Source organism: Abrus precatorius, unplaced genomic scaffold (genome assembly GCF_003935025.1).
Source record: "Abrus precatorius isolate BTA unplaced genomic scaffold, Abrus_2018 Scaffold3, whole genome shotgun sequence".
Taxonomy (NCBI): domain Eukaryota; kingdom Viridiplantae; phylum Streptophyta; class Magnoliopsida; order Fabales; family Fabaceae; genus Abrus; species Abrus precatorius.
In genome coordinates this window covers 4,722,566-4,738,501 of record NW_020874373.1, presented here as the reverse complement: position 1 = coordinate 4,738,501, position 15,936 = coordinate 4,722,566, and the positions used below count along the sequence as shown (strand labels likewise).

Sequence of the window (15,936 nt, the reverse complement as noted above, 5' to 3'; positions counted from 1 at the left end):
CTTAAGAACAGATTATCACATTATATTAATCCAATAACCACTTGTTTATACATGTCCACCTTAAGCACTGATTATTACAGAGTAAAAACCTTTATCACAAGTAACATCCAGAAAGATAAATATAAGTATATTTTGAAATTCATTATTATCCTAATGATAAAACCCTATTCTCAGTATTTTGGTCCGTCATTTAGTCCCTTACCAACCAATTTTTGCTAATTTAGTCCCTTGTTAATTAAATTGATCTAAAGTTAACCTTTCTATTGTCCAATCCTTCCTGAAGATGATAAAAAACGATGTAATGCTCATTGATGGAAATCTTTCAAACCAAGGAGAACGTTGACATTGCTTGGAAAATGCAGCTTGGTAATTTCCCCTTTTCATTTTCATGAATGCCTCGAATAGAGACGACACCTACACAAGGTCTGCAGGCCACCACTTGTACAAGGAGTCAACAGGGAATTTTTGAAAATGCCTGACCAAGCACCACTAGTTGAAAGTGCTGACACATAAACCCCCACTTGAGGGATGTCCTGTGCTAGAAAACCTTAACAACCATGATGATGTTAATTACATAAACACCACTTAGGGAATTCATCCATGATACCCCAGCCATTGCACTAAGATATCACTGTACCCATGTGTTTCACCCTGCCTTTCTAACCGTTAAAGTGTGGTTCTCAGGTATAATATTCATTTTGCAAGCAATGGAATCTGTGCAGGTGATCAATTTAGATAGAGTGACTACAATGGCGACCACAGAGATTGAATTGGTGATGCTGAAGGAGAAAGAGTGTATTAACAGGGTGTCAAAAATAGAGTTGAACATTGATTGAGATATGTAAAAAAGAAAAGAAAAGAAAAGAAATACTGACTGCAAAGCCACAGAGGATTCTAACACTGACATGTCGGCATCCATCTCCTTCATTAAAAGGGATTATGATTTGTCCATTACAGAGATAGTCAGGTAGATAGGAGGCAACAAACATTCACGCTCCACACACAATACAAAGGAGAATGAGAGAACAACAAGACGGCATATGATCAGCAGAATACTTAATCAAGCAAACTACAAGTGAATTGACCATCTGAGAGAGACAGCTTCTCTGCTTTCGTTACTGCATCAAGAGGGAGAGGTATAAAGCTCCGGGACGGCCCATAGAAATGAGGGAAACTATTTGAACCAGCCACAATTTCATACACCAAACCATCGCCAAGCTGAGGGGAAATTACAGCAAACGAGAAAATATCACTATTAGCAAGACAAGTGGCCTCATAATAAGAAGCTTTGCTTATTTTAGCTCTCAATAAGTAATATCCTAAACATACTAGTGCAAACTAAATCAGCGCTAAACACGCAAGAGTAAAATTTGTGTCCACATTTCACCCTCTTTATCTAGAATTAATTGGTTGCTTGGAAGCTCCAAGTTCCAATGGCTTGTTCGGCGGTTATAAATGCTAATATAACTTTGAAAGCATTAATTCAGTTGCATATTTGATTCTATTTCATTGAATTAATGAAAGTAATTTCAGGTCAGACATTTTAGGTTCATCCACCAAAAGCCTTAATTTTCCAAGAGTAATGGCTAAGACCATTATACTGCTGTGGAATTTCTAAATTTTTTTTCACTCAGTTATCTCTTCCGATTAAGAATCATGATTTATGCCTCATCTTCATCACTACCATGTATGAGGTACAGAAGCATGGTTTTTAAAATCTCAACCACGAGAAAAAAGATCTAAGCAGGAAAAATCATAGAGAAACATTTGAAAACCTTTTTAGCATCAATCTGAAGCAAGTAGAGTTCCTCCTTGCAGTTCAAGTAAAAGTTCTCCAGCGTTGACCGAACCTTCAACATCATAACTCGTAAATCAGCAACAGCATTCAAAACCACGATCGTAGAATTCAGAATCTCGAAGTAGAACACGAATTTCATAAATCACCAAATCAGCAAACAACTGAACCGCAAAAATTACAAAAGCATGAAATAAAAACCTGGTCGAGCTTGCTGAGATGGATGAAAGCAGAAGACTTATCAAGATCCCCACCGAAAGTGGATCCATTGCTCTGCAACTCTTTCCACTCCTTCTCTGTACTGATTCTGTATACAAAATCACTCATCTTCAACGACACTCACATCACAATCAACCGCTGCGATTTTCCGTTTTCCAAATTCGTAACCGTCAATGTCATTTCATAGCGCAAATGGGCCCAGCCCGTTGAAGAACAAAATGAATTGGGTTGGGCCTATATGTATAATAGCCCAATCCAAGTCATGACAAATAAATACACTGATATTTGTTCTTTGGGTTGAAACTTGAAAACCAGCTTAATTAGTTAGCTGTGAGTTGAGTGTGTGTGTGGGTGCTACTGAGTCGAAGTGATGGCTACGATCGCGAAAGCGCGCGTGTTTGGGGTAGTGAATTTTCAACTGAAAGAAACTGAGATGCCTTTTGCTTGTTCCAGCTTAATCCGCAAGCCTAGTGGAGTTTGTCCTCAGCGCAATGTGGCTCTAAGATGCAGAGGAAATGGCGCGATTATTCCCAAAATCAGATCCCAGAATCTTACTGGTACCAAACCCTACTCTATTTCTATGTCCACAGATCATGTTAATAAATGTGTTGTTTGGTGATTGTTCTTTCCCAGAATCTGCTCCAGATTCCAAGTTTTACAAAGTGGAAGCGATTCTCAGGTTACAACTTAAAACCTTTATATTCTGTGGCTCGCGGAGTCATAGGTTGAAACGAGCTTTTCTAGATACCTATTTATATTTTCACCGCTTTTATGCTGTTGAATTTCTTGTGGAACAGGCCCTGGCGTGTCCCTCAGGCTTCTTCGGTATGACATTTGTTTTATCAGTATTATATACATATATGTGCGTATAAAATGCAAGGTGAATCTTGTTATTTCCGCTGTGTTAAATGCATTTTCTAGCAGTTGGTAATTTTTGCAAGTTTAAAAATGCTTGTTAGTTGTTGTTATTACTAATAATTTTGTGGCAAAAGAAGTGAAAACTAATATGTGTGTGTGTTTGTGTGTGGCTTTTCGTTAGTTGGTAACTTGCTTCTGACATAATTAACGGTTATAGAAGAAAGTGAAAAGCAACTTACCTTCACCTTTCTTGAATAATTGATTTGGCCAATATTGTTTATATACATTTCATTTGGGTGGGCCTTGTGCTTATTCGATTTATTAAGTTTATTGGCATATGCTGGTATTGAATTTTAGTTTTCTTGATTTGAAGGCTTTGCTGAAAATGGGAATTCGTGGTGTCACTGTATCTGATGTCAGGGGCTTTGGTGCTCAGGGTGGTTCAAAAGAAAGGCAGGGAGGTAACTCATAGCTGATTGCAAGTAGTTAAAAACTGAAGATATGTCCTACCATAAATAAGGCTTCTAAAGTGAGTTTGTCTTTAAAATGAGCATGTGCAAGGGTATCTATCCTTAATTTAATTTAAACTGTATTGCATCTTAACCCACGAAAATCCATGGGTGAAACTTAGTTACTTCTGAAACAAACTCACTGTAGAAATTTTTTTCTGTTGTCCTACATGTCGGCATTCCATTTTCATTCCCAAACTATTCATTGGTAATAAGTTTAGGTGAATTTTTGTCTTCAAAAAAGGCCTAACTTTTTTCTTCGTTAACTAAAATGTGCACACACACGTTTTGGCCTGGGTGGCCCACCAACTTTAGCTGTGTTAAAACATTTCTTAATAAGTTAAAGTTAGTATCGTCTGTTGATCATATGTAGTTCTAGAAATGCATTTTTTTCCTTTAGGTTTGAGTTCTATACATATAGTTATATGCATATAGGTTACACATTCTCACTTACACCATTGTCTTTTACTAATAGTGTATTCTTCACAGGCTCTGAGTTTTCTGAAGACAATTTTGTTGCCAAAGTTAAAATGGAAATAGTAGTGAGAGGGGACCAGGTATGTAGACTTTTAGATGTAATTTTACTGGCTTCGTGCACTATAATTGACTCACTGTACTTCTATTATTAATGCAATAATGTAAGATGGAGAGAGAGACTTCTCAGTTCCTGTCAGTATGCCCTTATTCTCTATACCAATCTCTGCAAAAATCAACAAATTATTATTAATTTTAAAATGCTTTATATTACTAGTAATGAATATGATTTTGTCCATAACCATTGGATCTGATACTCCAAAGTTTTTATGGGTTCTAAAACTATTGTCTATGGATTTGAATCTTCTCAACAGTCATGACCATTGACCAGACACCTACTGGGGAGAGAAAAACACAAACTTTTGTTTGATAATGCCATTACGATTGGGTCTGTTTGTTCCAACTACTTTTAATTCTTTCAGTAGTTACAGGACTGGTCATTGTTTAAAGTTTTTGAATTTTATAAAAATTAAAGAAAACACAGAATATTTTTACAATTAGCACTTTCAGTGTTACTTGAATTTTTTGTGACATAAATAATTTTTAGATATTCATGGAATGAAATTTCACCATACTCACGGACCAACAGAAATGCTCATTGATGCAGCATATCTGATATTATCAATCGTGTCTACAGGTTGAGGCAGTAGTAGACACAATTATTGAGGAGGCAAGAACTGGGGAGATTGGTGATGGAAAAATTTTCTGTAAGCCCTAACTGTACTTTTTTGGCAGTGAATTATACATTGTGGTCCATATGAAGCTTCTTTTCATCTTGTATGTGCTCACATCATTATGTTATGTGCTGTTCTAGTGATATTGATGTGTCCATTTAGTTCAGTTAAGGCTTATTCTCTCGTACAACTATCACTCTTCTTGGTGTCCTGGGTGAAGAGGTTGTAAATGTAGAAGCTCAACAGCTATCCATGTCAATAATGATTTGTAATTTCTTCTTGCAACTTGGCAGGAATAAATTGGATTTTTTTAACATAAAGAATTATTTTTTTTAACAATTTATGCAGTCTTAGATAACCCAAAAGATATGAATTCTGTTTCAAGGTGAACAATATTCATCTTTCTTTTTCTGGTTATTGTGAATATCCTTCTCATGCTTGAAAAACATAACCGGATGTGTATTTCACTTTGGAAAGTCAACTATGCAGGAAATGCTTGTTTCTTCAAATGATGAACTTCCTGATTACATAGGACATTGATGTTATTATACTCTTGGCTTTCACGTGTACTCCTCCTGTACACTACTCTACAGAATCTTTATTAGATTGTTCAAAATATAAGCTTCTGAATCTTTTTGCTCATTTCCTGTATCATGTCTACCTTGCCAAATTTCTCATAACGGAAGATTTTCAGGAGGGAATATGAATTAGACTGTAATTTCTAGATTCAACAAGTGATTGTAAATGCCCTCAATGGGGAATCATATTTCTAATAAAATTTTGGTTGTGCAGTGATCCCCGTCTCAGATGTTATTAGAGTTCGCACAGGTAACCATTTTCTTCCAGGATTTTTTAAAAACAATAAAAATTATTATTTTGTGTAGTCAACATATGGACTCAACTTTTGATTATGAAATTTTCAGGTGAACGTGGGGAACTGGCAGAGAGGATGACTGGGGGGCGAACTGACATATTATCTACTGTATGAATGGTTGACGCGAGAAATCAGCATTTGTCATCTGGTTCTCTTACCCATTCTCCTTTTCCCTTGTGGAATATGGAGTGCATTACAATGCTTGTACGCTTTATATGTTCTGCACTTTACTAATAGAAGATGTATGACACTGTTGATACGCAGTGTAGTTGTTAGGCAGTGAAAAGAAAATGTGAAACAATGATTGACAATTGCTTTTGCTTTGTAGTTAATATGAACTTGTTAATATTTCGTTCTGAAATCAATTTGGTGTGTATTTGTACAGCAATTTCTTTAAGGAAAAGCTGATAAGAAAAAAATATATTTTCTTCAAAATGAGTTAAATAAAACGCACATCAGATCAGGCAATTTTACAATTTTGCCATACACATTCTTGTTATCAAAGGAACAGTAGTTTTAGCAGAAGTGTACGAGTTTAATGTTTTTTTTTTCTTATCTATTTTACATAATATTGTACGTGTATGTATATTTAAATTATAATTTTAACCGACGATTTTTAATTAATAATTATAATTTCTCAATTTCTTAACCTTCTTTTTTTTTATTTTAATCAATTACTATCAAGAGTATAATTTTATGCCAGGGCATGTGTTGCTATTTTATGTTTTCTTGTATATACTATTTCTATGTCATCTAACTCATTTTTGTATCTAAATTTTACTTTCTAACTCTTCTAACTTATAATAAAATTTTGACAAATTTATATTTATACTTATAAACAACATGAGAAACCTATAACACACTGAAAAGATATTTTTAAATACACGTATGACGACATGCTTATCGTAAAAAAGACGTTATTCTACTGCTCACGTATAGATGTTGATGTTAAATTTGACAACAAACAATAATACATACTTTTCATCGTAATATAAGAAAATGATGCATTCAGATTTATATTATATTTTTTTGTAGAATGGTGAAAAGAAATTTCAATTTATAATCTCATTAATATTCAAGTCTCTCAGTACTTACTACTAACCTAATTATAGTGGGTTAAACAAAATTTTATATATAAAAAATGAAAGTGTAACTAAACTAAAAAAAAAATCTGATACAAAACGAAGGGTGTACACGTAGTATAATTTTGTTGTATAAAATCTGTGAAACGGTCGTTCCCGTTGCTTTCTGCAAACACCAAAATCGAAGAAGGAGAAGAGAATCCAGATCTCGTCTCCATTTCGCCCACACTAATTCCTCTCTTTCTCATTTCTCAAAGGCAAGTTCCTCCCCCTTTTTGAATTTTGCAATGCTTTTCTTTTCGATCTCTCTTCCCTTTTGTTTCCTCATCCCGATCTGACTTGCAATTTACGATTTGGTTTCACCTTCGTTCGATCTGCTTCGCTTGTCTTTAGATCACGATTTCAATCTTCATTCTCATTTATTTCCCCTTTCGAATTTGAATTTTTAGCGTTGAAATTAGGGGTAAGATGTGGCGATGATGAATGTCTGTGTTGTGAATTGTTTCAGAGTAGTTGAAAATGGGTCTGTCTTTCACGAAGCTGTTCAGCCGGTTGTTTGCTAAAAAAGAGATGCGCATACTTATGGTGGGACTCGATGCTGCCGGTAAAACCACCATTCTCTACAAGCTCAAGCTTGGAGAGATCGTAACCACCATTCCCACCATAGGTAAGCTTCATTCCTTTTATTTATTCTTCTACTCTTACGATCTCTCAAATGGAATGAATAACAACCGATCCTCAGCAATATCTGTTATATAAAATAAGAATAAAATAATGCAATATTTGTTGTTAATATATATAACGTTTGGTATAGGGTTTAATGTGGAAACCGTGGAATATAAGAACATCAGCTTCACTGTCTGGGATGTTGGGGGCCAAGACAAGGTATTTCTTTTTCTCTGTTACGTTCGTTACCTTTGGGCTTTGTCTATCTACTGACATCGGAAAGGAATTCTTATTAACTGTCCAGAATGCTTTGTTGATTCAATAACATGATCATTGGCTGAAATTGTGTAAGCTGCTCTGCACATATTACGGGTTCGATTCCAAATTTGACTGTTAAAGAGAAAACTCTAGCTCAGACACTAGTACTTTTGGGTAATGAATAATAATTTGATGCAACCACACAGATATGATTCCAAATGCATATTTTTGCCTTGGGGGTACATGAGATTAATTTTGCTGTGATGTTTTTTCAAATAGTGTTGGTTATATATTCTCTTTTTACAATTAGTAATTTCATACAGAGAGTTTAATCTTGATCCGGCTTGTTAATTTGTGAAAGACTTAGTAAAGCACATGATAGTTAAATCCTAAAGGACCTAAACTAAATTGCCTTGGCATTTTCTACTGGATTAAGATCTGGCTGCAGTGGCGAATATTAACCTGTTACCAAAATGGATTAAGTTCTATGTGTGGCTTAAATCGTCTGACGGTTGGCCTTTTGCTATATATTTTTGTCTCTAAATATTTAGAAATAGATTGTTTCTACCAGTAGTGAACCTTGATATGTTTTTTCTTCTAGATCCGTCCTTTGTGGAGACATTACTTCCAAAATACACAAGGACTGATTTTTGTGGTTGATAGCAATGACCGAGATCGTGTTGTGGAAGCAAGAGATGAGCTGCACAGGATGTTGAATGAGGTAGTAAAATAGATCCCCAATGAATGAATATGATAAATTGTCTTATTTTCCTAGCTTAATTTTGTGTGACTATAATCTTGTTAGGATGAGTTGAGAGATGCTGTGCTTCTAGTTTTTGCAAACAAGCAAGATCTTCCAAATGCTATGAATGCTGCTGAAATAACTGATAAGCTTGGTCTTCATTCTCTTCGTCAGCGTCACTGGTAATCTAAAATATTGCTGTCAGCAATTTGCTCTTCTCCTTAATCACCCGTCTCCTTGCCCCTTCCCCTAATCATTGTTGTCAACAATCAACGTGTTATCTACTACGTGCAGGTATATCCAGAGCACATGTGCCACATCTGGTGAAGGACTTTATGAAGGACTTGACTGGCTGTCGAACAACATTGCAAACAAGGTTAATACAGAACAATTATTTCCAAGGACTCAGCCATTTATTTTTGCACATTGACAGATTTCATATAAAGGCCTTCATAAATTTTTCTTTTTTATGATTTGTGATTGCAGGCATAGTCATTGTTAGTGGGTTGCATGAAGTTCAGTTGAGTTTAGCGAGTGTGACTTCCGATGTTTGATGTGGTTACTCTGTTTAGAATTTTATCTGCTCTAGCATGTATTATTTGTCTTGGAAAAAGAACAGATGTCTACTACCTAATTTCAAAATAATTTGCATTTTTTTTTTTTCGTGTATAATCAAAAAAGCGTTGTTTTACCATTGATTTGTGAAGTCAATTTAATCATTGAGAAAGAAAGCCTTTACATTTATACCTAATATATGTACTACAAAATTGTCTACATTGTAGCCAGGGCAGCATGGCACGTTTGAAAATCACAAACATCTGTTATTGCTTCAACTTCCAAGCATTGCAACTGATACACAGTTGCTGCGATGCAGCCTTTAGTCTGAACTGCAGCCATTTCTTTTCGGACGGAAATGTAGGCTAATGTTTTAAGAGTAATGACATTCATAACGACCAAACATTATATCGAATCATAGGCTAATAATGCTCTGAATTTAGGTGCTTTTAAATGCTCTTTCTGGAGCAATTCTTGCTTGGCCAATCAAAAGTTCAAAGACATTCATAACGACCAAACATTATATCGAATCATAGGCTAATAATGCTCTGAATTTAGGTGCTTTTAAATGCTCTTTCTGGAGCAATTCTTGCTTGGCCAATCAAAAGTTCAAAATAAGTAAGGGCAGGATTTCTTCTCATGCTTATTTTGTTTGCTGATCTCTTTTCATGCTCTTACATTATCTTCCAAGGATTTTATCAGCTAATCTGAGCGACAATTCACAAGTATATGAAACAAGTTAGACTTTTAAAATTCTGAATTTTATAGTTGACATTCAGAAATTGTCAAATATTTTAGGATTTATATAAATTTTAAATAGACTATTTATATTTCTATTTTTACCTCTGATTCCTAATAACCTGTCATGCTACATGATTGGAGAGATAAATAATATGGGCAAACGTGTAAAGTAAAAAAAAAATCAAATCCAGCTGATTTCATTTGTAATGAGTTTCAAAGACAATTTGTTGAAGTTTCAATTTCTTAAACGTTCTGAGTATGATGTTTAATTTCAAAATCAAATCAATATTTTATATGTATTTTTAATAAACAATGCTGCTCAAGCCCAAAAGTTAAATGTTATTCAACACGATGGCTTCATTTTATTTTCCGCACAAGTCCAATTCAAGAGAAAGTAACGTGTAAACATAAAATCCTCATGACCTAAAACAAATTAGGTAAAGCGTGTGTTTGTATGTGAGTTGAAAAATAAGATATGCACTATGAGATGTATCAAATATTCATAATAGCTTTAGAAGTAACGCATGTCCACCTGTGTATATAACTTCTTCACCTCATTAATTAGGCGTACAAATGAGTTTTATTAAAAATGTGTACTTTTAATTGTCTGTATATTTGTCAAACAACCCAGGATCACTTTCTAAAATTAATAAATAAAACGTTCCCCATCTGAAAAAAAAATTAAACAAAATAAAGACGATTGAAAACTTAATTAGTGCATGCTTGGTAAAGTCTAAATTTAGAAAAATAACTTTTTTTTTATTGTTAATAAACTACCCAAAAATAAGTGATTCTTTCTTCAAGATAAATTAAAAAATAATTTTAAATCTTTTTAACTTTTATACCTACGAATCTTTCTAATACTTAAATAAAAAAAAACTTAAATATTTTTATGTTTTAGAATAATTAAATATATTTAAATTTTTGTTTAATATTTTATTAAATAGTAAGATAATTATTAAAAAAATTATAGGAGAATATAACAAAACTTTAAACTAAAACTATACACGCACCTAATTGTGAGAGCATTTATAGATCTAATCGAGAGAAATATTCTGATACCAAGAATCGCATTAAATCGTTTCTGGTGTGTCTTATGTGACCTAACATTTTTGTTTTGAACACGTGTGGGATTTGTTTCTGTACATTTTTTTAGCTTTTAAATTGGCAGCTGTGCAGGGATTAAAATTTCCCTTAAACCTATAAATAATTTTAGAAAAATGATACACTCTAATATATTCTTTTTTTAACACACTTTTAGTTATTGATTAAAATTTATTAAAATCACAAAAATTATTTTCTTTTCACTTCTATTTTAATATTTCACTGTCATACTTTTATAATTTTAAATAAATTTGAACCAATAACTAAAAAAAATGCGTTGATAAATTTATTACAGTCAATTTGTTTATAGGGTTTCTAGTAATTGATAAGTAAATGTGTGCTATATTATATCTAGTTCTCGTACATGGGGGATCGCATAATTCACAAAACCTTCCCTCCTCATCTCCATATAATATAGACTTCACTTTTTTGTGTTCGGTAACTTTGGTTAAGCAAAAACTCTTTGTCCCAAATTTCGTAAATTAATGATTATTATATTTTTAATCTTCTCCGATCATATCTTTTATTTATTTCTATTTCAAGTGATTCATTAGAATTCCTATTTCCATATTTGTTTTTAATTTATGCCATTTTACTCTAATACACTAGTTAACAATGAAAAACAGTGCATAATTATTTCTATTAATTAGTAAGTTACACATTTGGAATAAAATCTCTTTTTTAATTATTCTAAACAGTTTCATTTCTTCAGATAAACAATCATTTGATGTAACGTTAAACGGTTTTGATATTCATTCACTAAAGTGGAGCTAATTAAGTTTCCTGTTTAATCACTAGAAGTTTAATAAATCAATTTCTACAACTCAATATTTGATCATTATGTTATGCTTGATCAGAGGTTCTTTTTTTTTTTTCTAGTATCAGAGACTTTTTGTTGTATCTGTTATTTCAACTAAGATATTTTATCTATTACTAGTGGGAATATTTTATCACAGGTGAAAATAAATGTTATTGTCCAAAATGACTAGCAAATTATTTCTGATATTTCCCATAATCGTTTAGTTCTAGGGTAAGTCAATTTTCTTAAATATTGGACTATAATTATTACTTACTGCGTGATGCATAGAATGCAAATTTGATTACATCTAGACAAGTGGAGAAGCCTCAAGCCTATAAATAGCATATTCTGTCAAATCATTTTATCCCAACATTACATAGACTTTGTCTGGTTTGTTATCTCAATCTTTTCAAGTACTCACCAACTTTGCCTCCATGGAAACTAACAATCGACATATGGTACACAAACAATACTCCTCTTCTTCTTTTTCCCTTCAACTTTCTGTCTAATTAATAAGAACAATACACATCTCTCTCATTCACTTTTTGGTTAATTGGTACATGTATGTACTGAATATTCACATAGAACTGCATATTGAAAGTGGATACGCAGTCTTCTGGGTGGGAGAAGTCTCTGACAAAAGTGATTAAGCGAGTCAATGGTTACAATCTAGTTTATACTTACTCCTCAATGAATTTCCATTTTTTATGATTGATCTTTACTTACATAATTTTCGTTATCATTATGTTTTTGGAATTGGATTTGTAGATGTATCTTATAGAATTGATGCAACACATGGGGTTATTTGGATTTCTGGAGAAATTAATCCAAACAAATTGCTGACTGACATAAAAAAAGCTGGGAAACATGCAGTACTCGTTCATGCTGAATGTGGTGGACACTCTTGTTGCAACAACTATGGATATAGGTATGATTATGATAGTGGATACGGAAAAGTAGTGGAGCCTCACACATACCCCTACTATGAAGCCAATAAACAAGGACTCGGTTACTTGCAATCTGATCCTCATCAGTTCAGTAGTCTTCCAGCACTAGAAGCAGAAAGGAGGCATGTTCCACTACTTCAATCGCCAAGTGCACCTCCACTACTACACTATGATTCTTACAATCCTTCTTGCAACATTATGTGACTAGTCTGGTTTTAACTGAATATTGATCTACTCTTTTTCTTCTTTTTTTTCATTCACGAAGAAAGTTCCTCCTTTGAAGTGTTGGGATTTCTATTTTGTTTTGTTTTAACTTCCTCTTATTTAGAAAATACAGTGAATGTTTGATCATTTGAGTTTTATCTTTCTAAATAAGCTAAACGTACTTAATTAGTTCATTTTTAAATATATTTTAGGAGGATTTTAGAACTTGAACACTGGATTTCCAATTTATTCTATGATTTTTCTCAGAGGCTTTAACATTTTTTTTGGTCTCAACAGTGATATAACATTTATTTTTCCCATGATAATTTTTCATTTTTTGTAACAATAAATCAAAACTTGACTAGTTGATTTTTTAGTTTTTTACGTGTTATATATATATATATATATATATATAACTTGCAGCATTGTTAAAGTAATCAAATGTTTTAGCATTATTTTGGATATGCAATTTAATTCTTTTGAGGATGTGTAGAATACAAATATTTTAATTTATGAGGACAATGATAAGGAAGAGAGTATTAAAGGTCTTGGATGGTAGAAGCAAAAGATTTATATTGCTTGAAGTTGCTATCATACACAGGCAGTATATCTTAAGCCTCTATAAGCTTTGTCCTGACTTTTTAGAAAGTTCATGTACAACTAAGCTTTCAAATTCTAAGAAATAATTTTCTACAACTATTATTTGTTTTTTTCTCACAAGTTTGCAAGATTTTTCTACATCTACACGGATGTTATAGACATTACATACATCAAGAGAGTTCTAAGAACTTTCTAGAATAATTTCCAATAGGATGATAAGGGATTTAGTAAGAAAGTAAAAAACAAAAAGCACTAAATATAATAACACCATGTTAATTATCGAAATGTTATTTAATATTTTTTAATAACTGAAAATATATTGAATATTTTTAACTAATGTATTTAAATATTCATTAATTAGAAAGAACTTTCTTGCCCGCACACACTGTCTATAAATACATACATTCAATCAAGATATATTACAACGATAATTAAAAAACAACCAAGTCTAATCGCTAAAAACCAAAGTCATATTAGTAGTCATGAACCTTAAGTTTGTCTGCTGATATACTTTTTCTTTGATAAATAATTAATTAATGTACATATTAAAAGTCTATACTAATAATGATACATTGCAATAATAGATTATTTTATTGGTATAAAGAAATTAATATATACTATTGACATTTCGTACTATTAATATAATATATAATATTTTATACTAATATTAATAGTGCATATCTAACAATCTGTCTATACGTGCTAATAATTTGATTTTTATTAGACAAAAATTATATTAATGAAAGTAATTCAATTCATAATTTTTTTTCATAATATATTTTGTGTTCTTCTTGTTGTTATTATTCAAGTATTATATTAAGTTTTATTGGTTGGTGCAAGTAAAAATTGTGCTGATATAAAAAGTAGATTTGGAATCCTGCAACAGTTATGCTATAATAATTAGAATAATTTATTGTGCAACTTTTAATAGGAATTGCATATTGTTTGAATAGACACGAAAAGTAATAACTAAATTTTATTTATTAAGTGAGGTCGATTAAAATATAACATCACTAAACTCGTTAAAGAAAATTAAATTCTTTGATATATTATTTAGTTTTAGATTTTTTAAATATTTTTTAAAAAAATTCTTTGATGTTTTTCTTTACTTGTTTTTATCCTATCAAAGTTATATCATTGAGTCTTATCGTGACTTTTAATTGACATGAACATCTCAGAAAATAAAAATAAATGATCATAACTGGCATTATGAAAATGATATATTTCAACTATTAAAAAGAGGATGAAAGTGAGATTTGGAGATACTCGTATCTGACTATCTGTGAGTGTTTGAAAGGAAACCCATACAACGATAAAGATATTTCATCATAAACAAAATTTGTAGCAGTAAACGATTAAGATTTTGAAAACTGACAACTGCCAATGCTTGTTTAACGAATGGAATTAGAATTAAAATATGTCGTTTGAAAGTTTTTCAGAATTAAAATTATAAATTCAAAAGTTAATTTTTAAAAAAATTAATATAACTGCCAATAATATTTTTTATTTCACGATCTCTATCCTAAATTATTACTTTCATCCCATTCTTACGTTATTGTGTATCACTCCTTTTAACTATTAAAATCTCTATCACTAATTAACATCACAATCTATTATTAGCATTTCTTCCATCTCATTATTAACTTATTAACGATGTTATTATTATTATTATTAGTTTTCATCATCTTGTTATTCTTACTATCATTGTTATCATTTTATTATTTTATTATTATAGTCGTTTCAACTTCTAACGTTAATATTATTGATTATCATTATTTTCATCTCGATTATTATTGCAATAATCTAATTATTGTTGTCACATATAAATTAATTTTTTAATATATTTAAAAATATATAATAAAAATGTTTATATAATATTTTTTTATGAAAATTAGAAGATATTAAAATTTTTAATACATTCAATAGTATTATACTTTTAAAAAAAATAATTATTCATCAAATTTTTATTATTGACTCTCAAATACATGTAAAGAAAAATTATTCAAAGTGAACATAATCTAACCTAGCTATGACTACTATAACTAACTACGAAAAGTATCAAAACAAAATTCAAATTATTAGATTATTAATAATATTGCCATATTGTACACACTTTAATAATCGATGAACATGTAAAATTGATCACCACATATCATTGTTCAGAGATCCACCAACATGAAAATAACATGAAAACTTATTTGAATGCCTGATGTTTGGAATAATCGTGCCTAAAAAATAAATTTCACCACGTTTTAATGTGTTGGAAAGGGAACTATGACGACACACACATTTCATCCTGAACAAAAATCTCTAGTGTAACAACTTATCAACGCCTAACTGGAAGAGTAACTAATCAGCTTAAAAGACCATGAGACACCCGATGACAGAGAAGATGAGCACATTTTGTTACTATTTAGCTGCTTCAATTAAGCCTTTGCTTGAGTATGGAGGATAGTTGAACAGTGATGTCACTCGTTCAATTGATTTCACCTTTAAGGAGAACCAACTAATACCAAATTCCATTACACAGATCGCATATCAACTCACAAAGACATTGCTTCGTCAAGCAATCTATATTCCATCACTCCAAACTGAGTGGTCAATATCAAAAACCACCCACAATTTTACAAGAAACAGACAAGAGACCCTTTACACCATAAAATGGACAAATCATTTCGTTCATCATTAATTTCCCTTTATCATTAAGCATTGCCACAAAAGCATTACACAATAGTAAAGTCCAAAAGCGACGACAGAATATATTTATATATACGT

At 31.7% G+C, this 15,936-nt stretch overlaps 3 protein-coding genes across 4 annotated transcripts; 2 read left to right on the top strand and 1 right to left on the bottom strand.

The window, feature by feature from the left end:
* LOC113863632 lies at positions 1-2,179 on the bottom strand. 2 transcript variants are annotated; one of them, XR_003504552.1, is made up of 4 exons: positions 1,997-2,179; positions 1,776-1,850; positions 876-1,218; positions 1-779 (listed from the first exon to the last, which is right to left on the bottom strand). XR_003504552.1 is itself a non-coding variant. In XM_027497276.1 (3 exons), exons 1-3 carry the CDS (start codon positions 2,120-2,122, stop codon positions 1,057-1,059), a joined length of 363 nt encoding a protein of 120 aa, XP_027353077.1. In that variant the 5' UTR covers positions 2,123-2,179; the 3' UTR covers positions 827-1,056. The 2 variants fall into 2 exon arrangements, 1 of the variants encoding a protein (XP_027353077.1); XM_027497276.1 differs by lacking the exon at positions 1-779 and having other exon boundaries at positions 827-1,218.
* A 134-nt stretch (positions 2,180-2,313) lies between these two features.
* Positions 2,314-5,821, top strand: LOC113863166 (nitrogen regulatory protein P-II homolog). Its single transcript, XM_027496633.1, has 8 exons — positions 2,314-2,571; positions 2,648-2,693; positions 2,812-2,839; positions 3,246-3,333; positions 3,871-3,938; positions 4,553-4,622; positions 5,382-5,417; positions 5,513-5,821. Exons 1-8 carry the CDS (start codon positions 2,385-2,387, stop codon positions 5,575-5,577), a joined length of 588 nt encoding a protein of 195 aa, XP_027352434.1. The 5' UTR covers positions 2,314-2,384; the 3' UTR covers positions 5,578-5,821.
* A 618-nt stretch (positions 5,822-6,439) lies between these two features.
* On the top strand, positions 6,440-9,041 carry LOC113863921 (ADP-ribosylation factor-like). The gene is made up of 7 exons (XM_027497705.1): positions 6,440-6,802; positions 7,054-7,212; positions 7,360-7,430; positions 8,071-8,190; positions 8,275-8,393; positions 8,506-8,587; positions 8,698-9,041. The coding sequence occupies exons 2-7, from the start codon at positions 7,065-7,067 to the stop codon at positions 8,701-8,703; spliced, it is 546 nt and encodes a 181-aa protein (XP_027353506.1). The 5' UTR covers positions 6,440-6,802; positions 7,054-7,064; the 3' UTR covers positions 8,704-9,041.
* The last annotated feature ends 6,895 nt before the right edge of the window (positions 9,042-15,936 follow it).